The following is a 16462-nucleotide window of genomic DNA, read 5'->3' on the forward strand; positions in this document are numbered from 1 at the left end:
CCGTGTTTTGTGCTAGCTAGCATTTCTGATTTATGCTCCAAATTACTTACTTGTCACTCAAAGCATTTGGTAAAGTAAAACAATGGTAGTGTTATAGTCGTTTTGTTAGTGAAGAAATGGAATGTTCAATTCATTCATCTTCTAACCCACTTATCCTCCTGGGTTGGGGGGTGCTGGAGCCTATCCCAGTGCTCACTGGGTGGAAGGCAGGAAACACCCTGGACAGTTCAATAGTCAGTCAATGGGCAGAAACACAGGCATACACATTCAGACAATTTATTTCATTGCCAATTGGCCTGACTGCATGACTTTGGATTTTGGGGCATGGGTCCACAAAGAAAGGACTCTGGTCACCCAGTTGGGGAATCAAACCCACTACACCATCATGCCGCCTGTGGAAAGTTCAGTCATTTATTAGAGTAAAATAAACATAATTAGGGTATAGGGTCATTTCAGTTTAGTCCAGGACAGGTAAAAGATAAAAGTGTGTTTTTATTATCACAAGAGGCATCACCCATCCTACCCCTATTATCAGTTTTAGGACCATAACAGCTACTTTTAGATGTTTATCTTCAATGAAGTGTTCTAAATAAAAAAACTTTAAATGTTAAATTCAGCAAATGAACAGAAATTGTGCCCTAATTTGCATAAAAATGCCATATTTAGAAAAAGACGACAAAACGTCATTGCACTGGGGGTGTTCAGATTTTTGCATATGACTGTAACAAGAGATTCCAAACTTTTGAGTAGATGCTTAAACATTTGATGTTTCACTAACTTGCATTCCTTCCATTTTCTCTGCTGTTTTTTTATTCTTTCTTTCAGAGCTGCAGCCATTGCTGAAAGAAGTGAGTAAACACACACATGCACATTCACCCACCTACCTACATACTCAAACATGCACACAGATCTCCACTGAAGCCTGAGCTAATTTCCATTATGTTCCTCTGCCTCTTCAGATCGTGCTCGTGTGGCTGGAGGTCTGCCTGATGTTGTGACCATCCAGGAGGGCAAGGTATCAGCTCCTACTGCATCTACATTAGGGCTGAACAATATACTGCTTATTAATTATTATGACATTATTTGCTTTTTCTGATATCATAGAAGTCTACACTAGGCAAATGAACCCTCTGACCTATCACATCTATATTTACCTTGTCTTTGTCAGTATTTTGGTGAATCAAGTTATGATTCATTGAATGAAAAAATACTGATGTTAGATGCTTGATAACAGGAAGCCAGCTCAGCCTGAAATATTTCACCCAATCACATTCCCCTCCATCAAAAGTTCAATGTGATGAGGCTATAATTATCTTTATTTTGAACAAAATGTAAAAATCAAGTGAAAGAATCTGTTTTTGGATGATATTTTGAGCAATATACAAACCCAATTCCAATGAAGTTGGGACGTTGTGTAAAACATAAATAAAAACAGAATACGATGATCTGCAAATCCTTTTCAACCTATATTCAATTGAATACACTACAAAGACAAGATATTTAATGTTCAAACAGATAAACTTTATTGGTTTTTGCAAATATTCACTCATTTTGAATTTGATGCCTGCAACACGTTCCAAAGAAGTTTGGACAGGAGCAACAGAAGACTGGGAAAGTTGAGGAATGCTCAAAAAACACCTGTTTGGAACATTCCACAGGTGAACAGGTTAATTAAAAACAGGTGTGTGTCATGATTGGGTATAAAGGGAGCATCCCTGAAAGGCTCAGTCGTTCACAAGCAAGGACGGGGCGAGGTTCACCACTTTGTGAACAACTGCGTGAGAAAATAGTCCAACAGTTTAAGAACAACGTTTCTCAATGTGTAATTGAAAGGAATTTAGGGGTTTCATCATCTACAGTCCATAATATCATCAAAAGATTCAGAGAATCTGGAGAAATCTCTGCAAGTAAGCGGCAAGGCAGAAAACCAACATTAAATGCCCGTGACCTTCGATCCCTCAGGCAGCACTGCGTTAAAAACTGACATCATTCTGTAATGGATATTACCACATGGGCTCAGGAACACTTCAGAAAAACATTGTCAGTGAACACAGTTCGTCGCTCCATCTACAAGTGCAAGTTAAAACTCTGCCATGCAAAGCGAAAGCCATATATCAACAACACCCAGAAACGCCGCCGGCTTCTCTGGGCCCGAGCTCATCTGAGATGGACTGACGCAAAGTGGAAAAGTGTCTTGTGGTCTGACGAGTCCACATTTCAAATTGTTTTTGGAAATCATGGACATTGTGTCCTCCGGGCCAAAGAGGAAAAGGACTGTCCGGATTGTTATCAGCGCAAAGTTCAAAAGCCAGCATCTCTGATGGTATGAGGGTGTGTTAGTGCCCATGGCATGGGTAACTTCCATATCTGTGAAGGCCCCATTAATGCTGAAAGGTACATACAGGTTTTGGAGCAACATATGCTGCCATCCAAGCAACGTCTTTTTCAGGGACGTCCTGCTTATTTCAGCAAGACAATGCCAAGCCACATTCTGCATTCCGCTGTTACAACAGCGTGGCTTCGTAGTAAGAGTGTGGGTACTCTTGGTGTCTGCAGTGATATTTTGTTTCTAGCAGTATCTGAGCTCAGGACTGTCCTTCTCTAAGCTATTGGTAACTAGCAAAGATACTTTCTCTAGATTGACAAAGCACTTCTTTTAAGTCGCTCTGGATAAGAGCGTCTGCTAAATGCTGTAAATGTAAATGTAAATGTACTAGACTGGCCTGCCTGCAGTCCAGACCTGTCTCCCATTGAAAATGTGTGACACATTATGAAGCGCAAAATACGAGAATGGAGACCCCGGACAGTTGAGCAACTGAAGTTGTACATCAAGCAAGAATGGGAAAGAATTCCACCTACAAAGCTTCAACAATTAGTGTCCTCAGTTCCCAAACGCTTATTGAGTGTTGTTAAAAGGAAAGGTGATGTAACACAGTGGTAAACACGCCCCTGCCCCAACTTCTTTGGAATGTGTTGCAGGCATCAAATTCAAAATGAGTGAATATTTGCAAAAAACAAGAAAGTTTATCTGTTTGAACATTAAATATCTTTGTAGTGTATTCAATTGAATATAGGTTGAAAAGGATTTGTAAGTCATTGTATTCTGTTTTTATTTATGTTTTACACAACAATTCCAACTTAATTGGAATTGGGGTTGTATATTAAAAACTATGAAGGACAGAAAAATCTGATTTTGTTATTTAATGTCAGAAAAAATTCGTATTAGCATGTCCGTGTGGCATCTCATGGAATGACTCACTTGTCTCTGTTTCCACCTGCTCGTCTCCAGTCACTGAACCTGACATGCAATATCTGGGGTGACCCTGTGCCAGAGGTGACCTGGCTGAAGAATGAGAGAGAGTTGGTGTCGGACGATCATTACATCCTCAAGTTTGCATCTGGCAAGTTCGCCAGCTTCACCATCACCACCGTCAACACAAGCGACTCGGGCAAATATTGCATTTTGGTCAAGAACAAGTATGGCACGGAGAGCGGCGACTTCACCGTAAGTGTCTTCATCCCTGATGAGGAGCCCACCAAGAAAAAGTAGAAAATGATGAACACAATCGTAATAAGGATAAAAAAGTAAATATGTACAAAGACGAAAAATAACAGCCAATTTAAAAATGCCTTTCAAATGAGTTTGCTGAGTGTGGTACAATTGGGTATCTAGTCTTGACAAGAATATTCTACCAAGTTTATAAAACAAATAACCCTGGATTCAAATAAGATTGTCTGATGTTTAGGGGTTTTACCACCCTGGGAAGAAAAGTTACAGAATGGTGCTAAAAAGAGGTTAAAGTCTGGAAGATAAAATGTTTTGGTCCAATCATATATCAAACCACCACAGTAGTGCCCCAGTATCACAAATTGGGAAACTGTCAGTGCATTGTATACTTAGTCATATTAATGTGGTAAAGCTTAATGAAAGTGATACACAAGGGAAGAGGTTTCCAGTCCTGGTAACATTTTGCAAGCCCCCGTTTTAGTTCTACTCCACTTTTGAACAGATCTGAGCCAGGTAATCAGTGCTTTACAACTAATTACCATGAATCCGAACAAAAATGTGGACTTGATCAGTGTCCTTTGCACCTTCCCTAGTGGCATTTCTCAGTTTCTCTCTCAATATTAGCCAGTAATGCCTGTGTTATGTTGTGTGGTCTCCCTCAGGACTAGGGCAGCACTTTAGTTTTAGCATTTTGTTGTGTTGTGTTTGTGTTGTAGCTTTATTGGGAAAGATCTGCAGCACTGATTTGTGTATGAAATCTTTAAAGCCTTGGTCTGAAGGGAAATCCTGAAGCTCCGAAAAATTTGGAATCACTTTACTGTTCCATTTATAGTTAGGAATGTCTGTTGATTAAGCTTTATGTTGCGTCACCTCATTAAACCACTGCTCAGTAATTATGAAATCACATCCTCTAACGTTTCAGTAGTTATGACCTCACGTCTCGCACCTCCTTTACATTGCATAAGGTTCCATGCCACTTTTCCTGGCACTGCACAGAAGTTATGACATCACTTATCACTGCATTAACATTTATGTCATTATGATGACATCACTGTGTCTGTCTTGTTTCCAATAAACGGAGCACATATTCCCTCACTTCCCTCTTTGTGTGATTTCAGTGCGTATCATTCTTGCTCTCTTTGCTCTCTTCCACACCTTCCCTCCATCCACCGCACTCTCATCCCTCCTCACTCACAGTCCTGCACCTGACGCAGATGACCCTCCCTGGACACCTGTGCACAGGAGTGCCCAGCTTTCAACACTGTATTCATTCATACACACACATACATACACACACACACAATTTCTCAGCCTAACAGACCCACATTCAAGAAAACAAACAGAATTAGAAATTTACAGTTCAGCAATTTGAGACTGTAATGTTCCATATTATTAGTATTCAGTATACTTTATTGAATTGATGAGTGGAAGTGAATGACATGCATGAGGTGGTGTGACCTGAGTAAGGACAGAAAAAATCTTTTAAAAGAATAGAAACATTGTATGGAAACAGTGCCATCCATAGTCTTAAAACTAATTTAAAACAATGTTGAAATGATCAAAGGGATGTAAAACTAGCATGCTGGTCATAGGCCTTTGATTAGTTTTGAGCCATGTTATTTCATGTGAATGTCATATAGCTCAACATTGTTATAAAAGGGCTTTCCACCTCTTTTCCACCTAATAAGGTGGCCCCAAAAGTATTTAGACACCTAACCCACTGGTAAACTATTTTCTCAAGTTTATTTTCTAAAATGTTAAACAAACATAAATTTGTTTCAGAGAAAAACACTTTTACACATCAAACTGAGCACAGACAGTAGAAAGCCTGAGCCAGACTACACTAAAAGTACAGAGGTAGAAATGTCATAGGTTTTTCTTACATCCATGTCAGTGAGCTTGCGTACTTTAATGAGATCATGAACTCCCATTAAAAAAGTGTACAAAGACTTTTTGTATGCAAACCTGCAGAAGTCTTGAAGAAAGTGCATGAAAGACAGAAATGGAACTTGAAGGGTAAACATCACTTACAGCACACCTTTCTCATGCTTAGAGGTGCTTTACAATCATAGAACATTAACATTAAAACACTAAACAGAAGGTATGCAATTAACTACACAACACATTATTATCAGACATGAAAAGACATTACATTAAAAGACAACTTCACCATAAATGATAGCATTGAGAAATAATAATAAGAAGTAATAAGAAGTACCTTGCATTGGTCACACTATGTAATAGGTAACCAGTGAAGACTCTGATGGATGGGGGTGATTTGGTCAGTGTTCTTGGACTAGGTGAGGATCCTAGCAGCTGCATTCTGTACATATCCTAACCTATAGAGCAGGGGTGCACAATTCCGCTCCTGGAGAGCTAGTGTCTGGCATAGTTTGGTGAGTTACCTGGTCAAACACACCTGATTCCACATATCTGTTAATTGGCAGGTTTAGTAGGTGTGCAGGAACCTCCAAGCTGTGCTGGACACCGACTCTCTACCACCCCTGCTATAGAGGTGTTTTGACAGGGAGGCCAGTTAGGAAAATAAAATTACAGTAGTCTGACTTGGATGTTAAAGATGTACAATTGTTTCTACATCTGCTCAGCTAAGGGACGGCCAGAGGTGTACAATATTACAAAAATGGTCAAATATATCCATCTATCACTAAGATAGGTGAAAAACTAGGAAAGTGAGGATAATGTTCTAAAACACACCAGCTGCCTTTAGAAAGGTCTTGGAATGGTTTGTTTAAAATGAAAGTCACTTGATTTGACAGTTTGTTTCTCAACACAATGACACTGTAACATGGAGTGATGTTGAGGGGGACGCATGTGCGGAGACAAGCGAGACTTATTATGGGCAAATCCAAAATCAGAGTCAAGACAGTCCAGGTTCAGGTAGCCAACACGAAGAGCAGGAGGGACAGACATGACAAGGAACACAGAAGTCCAAACACTTAACAAAAACTCTTCAAATAATACATACAGTGCATACAAACACGATCAAACAGTACATCCAACAAACATCAAACAAAGATCAACAAGAAACTCAGGAAAACACAGGGCTTAAATACAAACAGGGATAATGAGGGATAACCGGACGCAGGTGGAAAATAGCTGGGAACAAACGGGTGGAGTCACAAAACAAGGGGCCAGACTAAAAACCAAAACAAGAAGCACATGGACAGGACTGGTAAGTAAACACAACATGAGCACTTGGACAGGACAGGGAGGAGCCAATCGTGACAGACACTTAATACAAATGTTAGTGTATCCAAATACTTTTTGGGGCCAGCATTTTGAATAAAACACTAACTGTAAGAGATATTTATGTTTAAAAATCTGTCAAAATGCATATGGCTGTTGCATTATTATTATTATTATTATTATCCATATTTGGTTTGCATATCTTAGCATAGCTAGTGAATAATGACTTGTGGAATCAAGAATAAATGCTCCGTAGGCCAAAATGGCAGTCATCGGGGTCACATCCAAACTCTACAATAAACCCACAATGCTGACACACTAATGAAGGAGCTGCCTTTTGGACAGTGCATAGTTAAAAGCTTTTGGGCAGTGCATAGTTAAAGGCTTTTGGACAGTGCATAATTAAAGGCTTTTGGGCAGTGCATAGTTAAAGGCTTTTGGACAGTGCATAGTTGAAGGCTTTTGGACAGTGCATAGTTAAAGGCTTTTGGACGGTGCATAGTTAAAGGCTTTTGGGCAGTGCATAGTTAAAGGCTTTTGGACGGTGCATAGTTAAAGGCTTTTGGACAGTGCATAATTAAAGGCTTTTGGGCAGTGCATAGTTAAAGGCTTTTGGACAGTGCATAGTTGAAGGCTTTTGGACAGTGCATAATTAAAGGCTTTTGGGCAGTGCATAGTTAAAGGCCTTTGGACAGTGCATAGTTGAAGGCTTTTGGACAGTGCATAGTTAAAGGCTTTTGGACGGTGCATAGTTAAAGGCTTTTGGGCAGTGCATAGTTAAAGGCTTTTGGACAGTGCATAGTTAAAGGCTTTTGGACAGTGCATAGTTGAAGGCTTTTGGGCAGTGCATAGTTAAAGGCTTTTGGGCAGTGCATAGTTAAAGGCTTTTGGACAGTGCATAGTTGAAGGCTTTTGGGCAGTGCATAGTTAAAGGCTTTTGGGCAGTGCATAGTTGAAGGCTTTTGGGCAGTGCATAGTTAAAGGCTTTTGGACAGTGCATAGTTAAAGGCTTTTGGACAGTGCATAGTTAAAGGCTTTTGGGCAGTGCATAGTTAAAGGCTTTTGGGCGGTGCATAGTTAAAGGCTTTTGGACGGTGCATAGTTAAAGGCTTTTGGGCAGTGCATAGTTAAAGGCTTTTGGGCAGTGCATAGTTGAAGGCTTTTGGACAGTGCATAGTTAAAGGCTTTTGGGCAGTGCATAGTTAAAGGCTTTTGGACAGTGCATAGTTAAAGGCTTTTGGACAGTGCATAGTTAAAGGCTTTTGGGCAGTGCATAGTTAAAGGCTTTTGGACAGTGCATAGTTAAAGGCTTTTGGACAATGCATAGTTGAAGGCTTTTGGACAGTGCATAGTTAAAGGCTTTTGGACAGTGCATAGTTAAAGGCTTTTGGACAATGCATAGTTGAAGGCTTTTGGACAGTGCATAGTTAAAGGCTTTTGGACAGTGCATAGTTAAAGGCTTTTGGACAATGCATAGTTGAAGGCTTTTGGACAGTGCGTAGTTGAAGGCTTTTGGACAGTGTGTAGTTGAAGGGTTTCATTCCAAAACCCACATAATAGGCCATTTTCTTTTTTTTCCTAAGTTGCTGGTAGTGCGTATTGTAAATACAGGAAATATGTTAAATTATAAACTGATATCCAAAATTGTTTTCAAAAATTTGATATACAGTGTTTTGGAAGGAAATTGTTTAGCTATGTTTTACTTTCATGCAACACAAAATCCGCAGACAACATCTGCACTATGGCACGTAGTAGTACCATAAAGTATGTAAAATGAGTCGGACATCACACTGTAGCGCAAAAAACTATTTTTAGATTTTTTCTTATCAGACACATTACGTTCAACAGATGTTACATTCTAAGAGAGGAACAAGTAGAGTCAGTGGATCAATGGAGGAAGATCTGTAACCAGAGAGGGTAATTAGAGTGTAGTGAAGAAACACCTCATTCAGTGACATAAGATATAAGAAGTCTTTAGGCCAATGATGAGCATTTTATGCCATGTGCTGATTTCACCTGCACAAGAAGATCTTTAGCGCTGGGAATCAAAATTCAATACTTTTATGGCACTGACCAAAATAGTATTGAAAACATCAGTCAGTCAGTATCAATATATTAGTCTTATCAGCATCTGTGAGCCAACAGGCATGCTTGTTACAGATGTAGACTGCAGATTGTCTGTCTAAATTACATTTCATATTTATTAACATCACACACACACACACATTCTAAGCCACTTCTCCTTCTGGGTCGCGGGGGTGCTGGAGCCTATCCCAGCTGTCATTGGGCGAAAGGCTCATTAATATCAGTACTTCTTAATCAATCTGCACACTGCTCAAGTAGTTGATATTAGAGTTGCCATAGAATTAACTTAAATTATTATTAATTAGAACTACTAGTCCAAAGCATTGCATGTGCAACTATTTTTTCCTGAATTGGAGGATTAATATCATACTATCATACATTCTGCCCCATTACACTAGAAACACAGAACAGGTTTGTCTCTTAAACACAAAAATGAACTGGCTTTTCACCTTGAAAATGTGTCTACTCCATCTGTCATACTCTCAGGTAAGTGTTTGAGATTTAAACTCAGAGTGTGTTAACGGTATGTCACAGCTTTAAAAAAAAAACCTTGTATCTCCAAAGCCGTAACTATGTAGTAGCAGGAAGAGCGTTTTTAACATTTTTGCTATGAAATATTTAAACAGTTAAACAGTTAAAAAGGTTTTTAGGACAGCTACATTGTGTATATCTTTATAGCTTGTTATATGGCTTCCAATAGAGCTTGTATGATATAAAGCACCAGCACAATACACACTGTCATTGTATAATCAATACAATCAACATTCTTATGTATATACAAATATGTAGTACTGTGAAAGATTCATTGTTAAAGGTTAAATGGCTATATTCTGGGACCTTACGTGTTTATTTGCTCAAAAACACTAATATTAGAATAAATATAAACGGTATTAATATAGTAAGTAATGATTTTAATGTTTTAGTGATTAAGTTAAATGAGGTGTGCTGATGATGGGTTGTAGCAAATCAATGTGATGGTGAGGGTATCAGAAAATCTGGAAACACATTTTGTTCCAGCTACCGCACAGCTTCTCAACTATATTTTTAAAATAGTTTTTACTGGTATTTGTGTTTATTTGTACTCACACATATTGTGTTTTTTACTGGCGAAACCTGCTGTTGAGATATAGACTTTTGCACAGTACTGTGCCTAATATAATCACATTAGATAATCAGTGTTTGTATGTGTGCGATGGAAAAAATTACCATTCTCTACCTCAAATTCCATAGTAAATTATTAATAGCCAAATAATAAATAACTACATACTCTAAATACTTAGAAGAGCCCACTTTAAAATAGTTTTAAGAACTGCATGCCAATCTTCACACTGACAGTTAATGTGTGATTAACAGCTATAAAGTATTAAACTATTCTTCATTCTTCCCCTCATATCAGCACGTTTCTCTAACGTTGTCTTTACGTATCTTTGCCAGTTAAACGTGACAGACAACATGGGTGATTTGGGTGTGGTCTCATATCTGGCTGATGCAGAAGGCAATGTGGTGATTGGGCCCACAACATCTGTTCCCACTGCACTTTTGTCTAAACCCCCAACACCTGTCAAATCAAAACATCCAACCTCCACTACACCTGCTCCACCAACTCCAGCCCCCACAGCACCTCTCTCTCCCACTTCACCCATCCCCACACCAGAGGAGAAAACCAAGAAGAAAGAGAAGAAGAAAGTGACACGGAGGAAAGGTGAGACTTCACTCATTATGAATTAGATCCAGTCATGTATAAAGGTTTAGACACCCCCAGTCAGGACAAAGTCTGATTTTCTAAGTGTAAATAAGTCACACGTCCTCTACAGAGAACACCCTCTACACATTTAATGCCTAATTACTGAAAAAAATAAATAAAAACAAAAAAATAAAACAAAATGTGGCCTTGGGCCAGTTGTGACATGTTTTATATTGTCTTTACGAAAATTTGAAGAAATAAATCCATATTTAAGTGTGTTGTATGTAGAGGACGTGTAACTTATTTTCAACTTATTTAACTTTATATTTCAACAAAACCTGCATTTTGACCAAGAGTGTTCAATCTTTTGCCTATGACTTTATTCAGTATCTCATACCTATTACATCGTAGTTGTCTTTAGGAAACCCTGTGTGTGTGTTTGAAAGCGTATCTTTATAGGAAAAGAAAATAAAATAAAATGTTAACACTGCTAAAGCAACTGTAAAACAACTTAAGAATTGGTTTCTAAAATTTCTACTGGACCACTCATCAGAAAGTGTTCACATATAAAGAAATATGTTTTATTATGGCAGCAACAAGAGGGTTAAGATGACACAGTGCAGATTTCTTACCAGTGCTGTCTCCCCCAGACTCTATTATTCTGAAACTACCTGCTGGAGAGATGGAGTCAGTTGATGCCCCAACATCTCCTGTTACACCTGGTCAGGATACCATACCCATAGTTCCAGCTCTGTCTAATACAGAAGCAGAGGCATCAGCAGAAGAGTTGCCTAAAGTGGAGGAGTGAGAGAGAGAGAGAAAGAGAGAGCGAGAGAGAGAGAGAGAGTGTGCGAGAGAGAGAGAGAGAGAGAGAGAGAGAGAGAGAGAGAGAGTGTGTGTGCGAGAGTGAGAGAGAGAGAGAGAGAGAGAGAGAGAGAGAGAGAGAGAGAGAGAGAGAGAGAGAGAGAGAGAGAGAGAGTGTGTGTGTGTGTGTGTGTGTGTGTGTGTGTGTGTGTGTGTGAGAGAGAGAGAGAGAGAGAGAGAGAGAGAGAGAGAGAGAGAGAGAGAGAGAGTCAGACAGTCAAAGATGAACAGGAAAACACATTGCTGTCTCAGTGACTCCTGTCCTGGTAAGATTCTAAAAACTAGAGTGTTTAAATAGAGACAGTGTTTTGTCATGTGTGGCTGAGTGTGGTGTGTTAAAAGTACTGCCCAAAATCTCTGCAAAGTGCTCTACTCTGTTGTGGAACACAGTCTCTGCTTGTCAGTTTGTAGGGATTCTAAATGCATGACTCAGTTGAAACCTGTCACTCATGAATTATGCAATAAATAAAGTGATTGATGGAGAACAGTCGTGTTGGTGGTAAAATACCTTTCACCAGGGCCAGAGTGACGTGTTTTCAGTCCGGCACTTACATGATGCAAATCTGGGCATTTTTATCCTCTTCATTTCTTACGTATTTTATTAATAATATGCTAGCTAAGGTCAGCATTTCTCACTGCCCACCTGCTCAGATTTGTCCTCTTCCTGAAGTAACTTTTTGTTCTTGTCATCTTGGTGCCAACTTTTTCTTGCTGATGCTGTCTATCTTGATAAGATTCACGTTAGGAAACTGCTGCAGGGTGATGTACTCTATAAAGCACTGCCTGTTGTGCATCAAGATTCACATTGCTGAATTTGATGTTGGCTTCCTATTAGAATTTCCATTCCAGTTTAAATGGTGCAGCAATTACTCACTAGTACCCAGGCGTCCGAATGTAACTGCTACAACTCAATGAGAATAAGAAGCTAACTTCTGCTTCATCTAATCTCCATCCACTGTAGGAGGTGAGTTACAATCAGCAACCGCTTGGGGCCTCTGGTTTAACCTCAAAACTATTACATACTACATAAGACCCTAAATTATACACTTTTAAATAGCCTTTATCGTTTGTCTACATATTCTTGTTTCTATGCATGAGTTTATATATTAGCTCACAGTAGGCCTTAAATTCTTCCAGCCCACCAGGAGCTCTCCCAAATCTCCTGATTACCCACATCCAACATTGTCTTTCACTATCATAACACTTTAGTATCCCTGTACATACAGTATAACATAAGGGAAGGTGTACCCTTCTTCTCATTTTTCTGTCCTGATCAAATGATTGGTCCAAACTTAACATCGATAATTTTACTAAAGAAGACTCAGGGCAACTGCATTCCTGGGACTTATGAAAAATGTTGAGGTTGATCACATTTCTGAAAATGAATCATAGTAATATATGCATTAAATCAAGAACATATTACTATATATTTTTATCATAATTTTGTCTAAAAGAAAGTGATAGTGACATTCATGTGCTCATTTAGCGAACACAGTGTGAGCTCCAGGCTAAATAAAGGGTAACAAAAGCGGACCATCGGCCAGATCCGCAGTATAAAAATCAGAATCAGCCATGGAAATTCACAATCAGTGCATCTGTAATTTAACATAAGGAAATACTGTAATTGTAGTTCTATAACTTAAACTAATACAAGAAACAAGCTCAGATGCTTACAAAGATGTCAATATCAGATGGCTATTCATCAATGTAAACACGGCATATAAAGTCTGTCATGCAAACTGTCACAAAAATAACGTCAATAAAAATAAAAATGTTAATCATAAGCATATTTAACCGCTTCCTTCCCAAACATCAAAATATCTGTGTCAGTTAGCCTGGTTATTCAAATTAAAATGTTTATTTCATTACATTTCATTTTATTTTATTTTATCAGTAGGGTATAACTTTGGAGTTCTCTGCCCAGACAAGTAAAATTAGAAAAGCTAAGTTATAGCTAAAGCAATAAGGTTTTTCTAGCTGGTAAGCCTACATTAACAAGTTTTCTGGAGTCAGAATGTTTGTAGATAATTTCATTAATGCTATTGTTATACATAAAATTAACTAAATGCTCTGTTTGTTGTCATTCTACCTGATTTTGACTTTTAACCTATTTGCTAATCCATTATTGTGAGAGTTTATCACTAAAACAACACCATTTATTTTCATGTTTATTTGCGTGTTTACAGTGGTGGACAGTAACAAAGTAAATGTAATTTGTTCCTGTACTTAAGAAGCTTTTTTATGTATCTGTACTTTACTGATGTTTATATATTTGTGTTTATTTGTTTCTTCGTAATGTCTTCAAATATTTAGCACAAGTCATAATGATTCGGTATTTCCTTTGTGTTTGTGTGTTTTTGTCTTTGGAACATTCTGGAACATCTTCACTCCACTGGCTTTCATACTATTTAGAACATAATCAGATTTTCTGAGCTTCAGTCTTGCTCTCCTCCTCCACCAGTTTGGTGAGATCACTCTCTTTGTCCAGACTCTCACACTCCTTCGGTGGCAAGATCTCGTCTCTCACTATGGCAACAACATCCTCTCTCTTCATCTCATCTTGCTCTCTCCTCTTTCTCTCCTTCTCTCTCAAGTTTCTTCCTCTGCCTCCTTATCTCTTTCTCGGCCTGCTTCTTTTCTCTTTCTACAGCGTTCCACTGCTCTTCAATCTGAACCTTCTCTGTATCAACAGCTCTCCACTCTTCCTCTATGACCATCCTTCTGATGTTGTGCATTCTCTTCATTTTTGTCTTCTGTCTCTGCATTTCTTTCTCCGTCAGACTCTCTCTGTAGGCCTGCATCACTCTCTGCATCTCCTTTTCTTTCTCAAGAGCCTCTTTTTCTGTCTCAAACTTCTTCAACTCCATTCCAATGTTCTTCCATTCCTTTGTGATCATTCTTGTCTTTTTCTCCATCATCTTTCTCTCCTCCTCCACCATCTTCTCATGTCTCTGTCTCTGCAGCTCAGTCTCCATGAAGGCTCTTCTTCAAGTTTCACTCATTCTCTCAACAAGCCTTCATTCTTTTTAGCCTCCAGCAGCTTTTCCTCCATCTCTCCATTTCTTTTCTCTCTCTGTCACGTCTGATGTCATATTTTTCTAAAGCAATTGTTTTCCATTGCTTGACGACTTCTATGAGGAGAATTCTTTCCTGAGCTCCTTCAGCATCACCTTGACTTCCTCCAGCATCGCCTCCAGAGCTCTCTGTTTCTCCCTCGTCTCCTCTTCCTTCACCAGCCTCTCTCTCAAAACCTCTTTCAGCTCAACAAAGCATTTCATTGTGTTAGACCTTCTGAATGTAAGACACAATGTGAAGATCAACCTAAAAGCCAGTAGGAATGTTAGATGAGGAAGTAATTTTAAAGCACTGTATCTGAACAAAAGTGCATCTCATTTAAAAAGTGTTCTCATAACTCATTCACTTATACAGTAACATTTACACCCTCTCTGTCCTCCTCTAGTCTGTACTTTCTATCTCTTTCTCTCCACTTTTCACTTTTGCTCTGACTTCTCTCCGACTCCTCTTCTCTTTTGCACATTGTAGTAAGTTACTGTATGTTTACCTCTTGTATGTATTCATGAACAGGATGTAAAACGTTGTATAAATGGCTTTTAACACATTTAAAATGAATAACTTTGTTCATAGAGCACTTTTCATTCAGGCAGTTGCTCAAAGTGCTTTACACTGAAATAACATGTTAAAAAATGAAAAGCATAAAAATAATGTAGCAGCTCTTCCTTTCCATAGCCGCTTTCAGAGTAGGTTACTTGTAACAAGCCAGATGTGAAAAACTTCCCAGAAACAAAAAATCTTCAACCAAAAAAAATTTAATTCAGTCATAAGTCATAGTTGGCTTTTTAGGATTTTGATCAGGAAACGATGTTACTCCTAACCTCACCGTCTTAAATCTGTTAATTCAACACTTGCATTCAAGGTCACTGTATGCAGCTGCAGCAACAATACAAGTAAATATCATGTCAAGCAATTTGCACGCAGTAGTAATGATGATAGTAAGGATACTCAGCTGTGGTCTGTCCTCTAGCCTGCGGGTCATGAAAATAAGAGCAAGACGAACATGTTGACCCCTTTTATAGGCACCATAGTGTGACCTAGTGTCACAAATTCTTATTGGCCTCGCCGCTTCTTCATTTTCACCAATCATTTTCGAGGGCAACCAATAATATGTAATAATATAGTATTACGTCACGGCAGCGGCGGAGTTTAAATGGAGCATCTGTGCCACTTATAGCGCTTCCTATGTAAACGATGTAACCATATCTATAATTAAAATAGAAATGTCACTAGAACCATTTTATCTGTCATTTTTAAGGACGGGTTCTGTGGATTCAAAAAGTTCATTTTAGTCTTTTTCTCTCAGCTTTTTTTTCATTTAATTAACCACAGTTGGTATAATATGAATAAAAGCTACTGAGGGAAATGATCATACACAGCTATAGACTATGAGCATCATTGTTGTTCTTTAAATCCACTCCAGCTGTAATATACAAGGGGAAACCACTTTTCTCATACTCTAGTAAAAGATGCCGCCCTTCTCAGTTCTCAAGGTGGTATAATATGAATAAAAGTTACTGTAAAGATAAGTCACATCAGTACCATAACAATAAGACTTCAGCCTCAAAGACTACAGGGAAGCTAACTTCCTAGGTGCACTGAGATATGTAGTCTAACAGTAATAATACAGATTAATAACTGTGCTGTGTAATGCTGCTTATTTATTTCAACAACAAATGTTTCAAAACTATTCACACAACTTAGCAGTGAGGGGGAACGGGGGGAACTGAATTTACCATAACACTGGTTCTACTAAAAGAGTAGGTGCAGACAAGAGGACAAGGCAACAAAAACAAGCGTAGACATAACAACAGCAGAGGTATAATGGAAAACATCATTTCTCCAATAAAGCTGGTATTAATCACAGATTGCATTGACATTTCTTGTGTGTGTAAAGTAATAGTTGAACAATAGCCTGTCATAAAAAGGAAACTTTAAAATGAAACAGTAATAATGTTTTTAAAAATACTAATAATATCTTTACATTTTTCATAAAGGGCCTGTTGATAAAGTGGCCCACTTTAGATGGAGAAATGAGTTCA

At 38.5% G+C, this 16462-nt stretch overlaps 1 protein-coding gene across 2 annotated transcripts in view; it reads left to right on the forward strand.

The window, feature by feature from the left end:
* The window catches only part of myom1b (myomesin 1b), a 47812-nt gene extending 36453 nt beyond the window's left edge, over positions 1–11359 (forward strand). The window contains exons 36-40 of one of the 2 annotated variants that reach the window (XM_017712414.1): positions 826–848; positions 960–1015; positions 3290–3505; positions 10235–10502; positions 11135–11359. In XM_017712414.1, the coding sequence (XP_017567903.1) occupies positions 826–848; positions 960–1015; positions 3290–3505; positions 10235–10502; positions 11135–11292 (721 nt within the window). In that variant the 3' untranslated portion in view covers positions 11293–11359. Of the gene's footprint in view, positions 1–825; positions 849–959; positions 1016–3289; positions 4604–10234; positions 10503–11134 lie in introns of those variants that run through there. The other variant, XM_017712415.1, reaches the window with a different exon arrangement.
* Positions 11360–16462: the final 5103 nt, after the last annotated feature.

This window comes from Pygocentrus nattereri, chromosome 2, assembly GCF_015220715.1.
Source record: "Pygocentrus nattereri isolate fPygNat1 chromosome 2, fPygNat1.pri, whole genome shotgun sequence".
NCBI classification, from domain to species: Eukaryota; Metazoa; Chordata; class Actinopteri; order Characiformes; family Serrasalmidae; genus Pygocentrus; species Pygocentrus nattereri.